Raw genomic sequence first — 2,977 nt, forward strand, 5'->3', positions numbered from 1 at the left:
CTACTTTAGGACAGCCACTGAACAAAAATGCCTAAAACCCTTCCTTTCAATTGCGCTAAATGGCAATTCATCCATCACAATCATCTCAACTGCAGCTACCCTACACCGATCCTGTGACCACAGTTTAACAGCTAGACTAGGTTCACCACTAACACTGACACTCCCATCACCACCCAATAGCGTCTGCCCTTTCTCTATGTCAGCCCTACCCGGATACTTCTTACAGACATCTTGAATGTGTCTCCTAAGAGAACTAGTCCCATTATCATATGGATCACAAGCCAAATCGGTTGAACAATACTTACATTGGGCACGAGTGACAGTTCGAACTTGCTGCATCTTCCCATCAACTATTTCAAACACAGGCTTCTCAATCTTCTCAAAGTGCAGCCAAACTTCGGATCGAAACTTTCCAGGCTTGTCACCCTTCTTCCTCTTCCCCTTCCCTTTCGGGTCAACAGGTGGTAGAGCTGTTGAACTTGCTGGATTGGACTGACTTGCTTCCGCTGTTGAACTTGCCAGAATGATAGCATTTCCGGCGCCCCCAGAAGCCATGCTTGTTGCTGACTTTGCTGCTGTCTCAGGTGAGGCCATCCTTGGCAGATTTTGGGGAAGAATTGAAGAAATTGGATAGAGAATCAGATTCGAGAGGGAATTGAAGCCAGAATATTGGAGAGGGAATCGAACAAACACTCGATTGAGGGAAGAAAATCAAGAAATTGGGCACGAGTTGATCAATTGGGGAAGAAATTGGGGAAGAACAGTTTGGGGCTTGGGAGCTAGGGTTTCAGGGAAGAAATGAGGTGAGGTCGAAGTGAGGTCGTGTTTTCTGTTTTGACTTATGTTTGGGACTAATTAATGACCAATGAAAGACTGACACGTATACAGTCTCAAATAGTCGGGCTGGTTCGGGTTACCCGAATTTGGAAATATTAGAAACCGAGACTGGCCCTTATTCTTAGCTTTCGGTTCGGTCTTAGCCCGGACCGTAAAAAATCAGTGCAAAGCCCGACCCGACCCCTCGGTTTCTCGGGTTTTGGGATCGGTCTCTCGGGTTTTCGGCCTCAAACGCCCACCCATAATTTTTTCTTCTGACTTCTTCTATTTTTTTTTCCCTCTCCTCTCTTCTGCTATATTTAATTCTTTTTCTAGATACCAGCTCTTACATATAAATTATTTGATTGTTAAAATGTGAAATTCAAGTGAGGCCACAAGTTTTTTTTTTTGCCTCAGGCCTCTACAATCTCAGGAGGACCGGCCCTGCTTCTCTTCTCTCACTTCATCTTCAATTTTGAGCGCAGAAGCTCCTCTACTCTACTCTTGGCTGTGGAAAAAGCTTTTTAGGGATTTGAATTTTCGAGTAGCAGGTGAGTTACTCAATTCTCTCTGTGAATTTTCAAATTTGAACGTGGAAATTGCTCATTTACTTGTTTATGATGGTTATTATATGGCTCGCTTACCGAGGAAGGTATCGCCGACCTTGTCGCCAGTGAAGGAAAGGACGTTTGGGGGGGGGGGGGGGGGGTGGGGTTTGGCTGATGGTGGGAAAGAGTGGTTTGTGTGTAGTTTCTGTTTTGTGGTGTATGGCAAATAAGGTTTCAATCTTCTGAATGCTTTACCAGATTGAGGAGAAATGTTTGGGACTTGTGTGAATTCCTACCTCCGATTTCAGCTTAGTGTTGATTTAAGTTGTATGATGTGGTGTGTGGTTTGTAGTGCCTAGAATTATTGTCATTGCCAGAGTAAGGGCTTTTGATTTTTTACCGTAATCCGTTCGTGTTTTGTTTCTAATGGATGCTAATCCTACAATGATAATGATACTTCTGTTTTGTTTCCTTTTTTGTCTTTGATATGCATTTGTTTGAATTTAGACCTTCATTCTGTAGTTAACGGTGTAGGTTTTGAACTTTTGATGTGCTGTTTGTTGCTGCCAGCCTGCATAGGGAATGTATCTAGATTTCTAAACCATAACTTCCAAATTTTTGTTTGGCGGCAAGATATGCACAGAGAAGGAGGCGTTCACATTCTTTGTTCTATAGTGTGAATCTGCAGACTTGCATTCACATTTTGGTTGTCAAGTCGAGATTAAAATAAGTTTCCCGTAATTTTCATTGTGGTTACAACATAGTGCCGGCTTTCCTCTGGTCACCACATTACCATCAGTATGTATTACCTTTTCTTATTATATCAAGTCAAGTCGGCAAGTCTCAGGCTGCTGTATTCCATGTCACTTTAATTTAGCTCTAGATGGAAAAGAGAATACATATGCAATGTATGTTAATGCTCGCCTTCCTATCAAATTGAGGTCCATTTAGTTTGACGTAATGCGTAGTCAGTTTCTACATCAAACACAGTGGTAGTGCTAACTTAAGTTCATCCAATCCATTGGAATCCGAAAAGTAGTCTAGTCCTGCCGGATGATGCACATGCAAATCCTTCTTTGAGGAGATGAAAGATGACCTGGGAGACAACAGGGTGGCTACCCCGTGGGATTCGTTTTCCTATTTTTCATCTAGCCCTTCAGTAAAAGATTAAGAATCTATCTTTTGACTCTTGGATAGAGCCTTGCCATATCGATATTCCTTACCGTGTCATCTCCTTTGATGGCAGTGTGCTGTGCACATAGAAATTTGGTAAAATAATGGAACATTTTGGTTGCAACCATCTAGGGGTTGAGGGTTGTTTTCTCTAATGTAATGCTCTTTATTCTTAATTTGCTGATTATATGCTTTCAAATAACAGAGTCGAGGCAGCCATTAATTACCAGACTATCTCTCCAAAGGATTTAGCAAAGTCTGTGCTTTCAGAATGGGGCTGGCCGAACTTGCTGGTATTTATTTCTTCCATTTTCAGTGGTAGTTTTTGCAGTTCTTGTGATGTCTTAGACTTTATAATGTCTTGTTTCGATGAACTGCTAGAAGTGTGAATTCACTCTCTCTGAGTTTATATATATATATATATATAGAGCCGTTCGAGA

General features: G+C 41.8%; 1 protein-coding gene across 1 annotated transcript; it reads right to left on the reverse strand.

Moving 5' to 3' along the window:
- On the reverse strand, nucleotides 1-594 carry LOC133711240 (uncharacterized). The gene has a single exon (XM_062137395.1). It carries the CDS (start codon nucleotides 592-594, stop codon nucleotides 1-3), a length of 594 nt encoding a protein of 197 aa, XP_061993379.1.
- Between the last annotated feature and the right edge of the window lie 2,383 nt (nucleotides 595-2,977).

The sequence above is a fragment of the Rosa rugosa genome, chromosome 5 (assembly GCF_958449725.1).
Source record: "Rosa rugosa chromosome 5, drRosRugo1.1, whole genome shotgun sequence".
In the NCBI taxonomy this organism is placed as follows: domain Eukaryota; kingdom Viridiplantae; phylum Streptophyta; class Magnoliopsida; order Rosales; family Rosaceae; genus Rosa; species Rosa rugosa.

Excerpts from the sequence above, each read along its gene's own strand:
- LOC133711240 (XM_062137395.1), bottom strand. The coding sequence starts at position 594 with ATGGCCTCACCTGAGACAGCAGCAAAGTCAGCAACAAGCATGGCTTCT.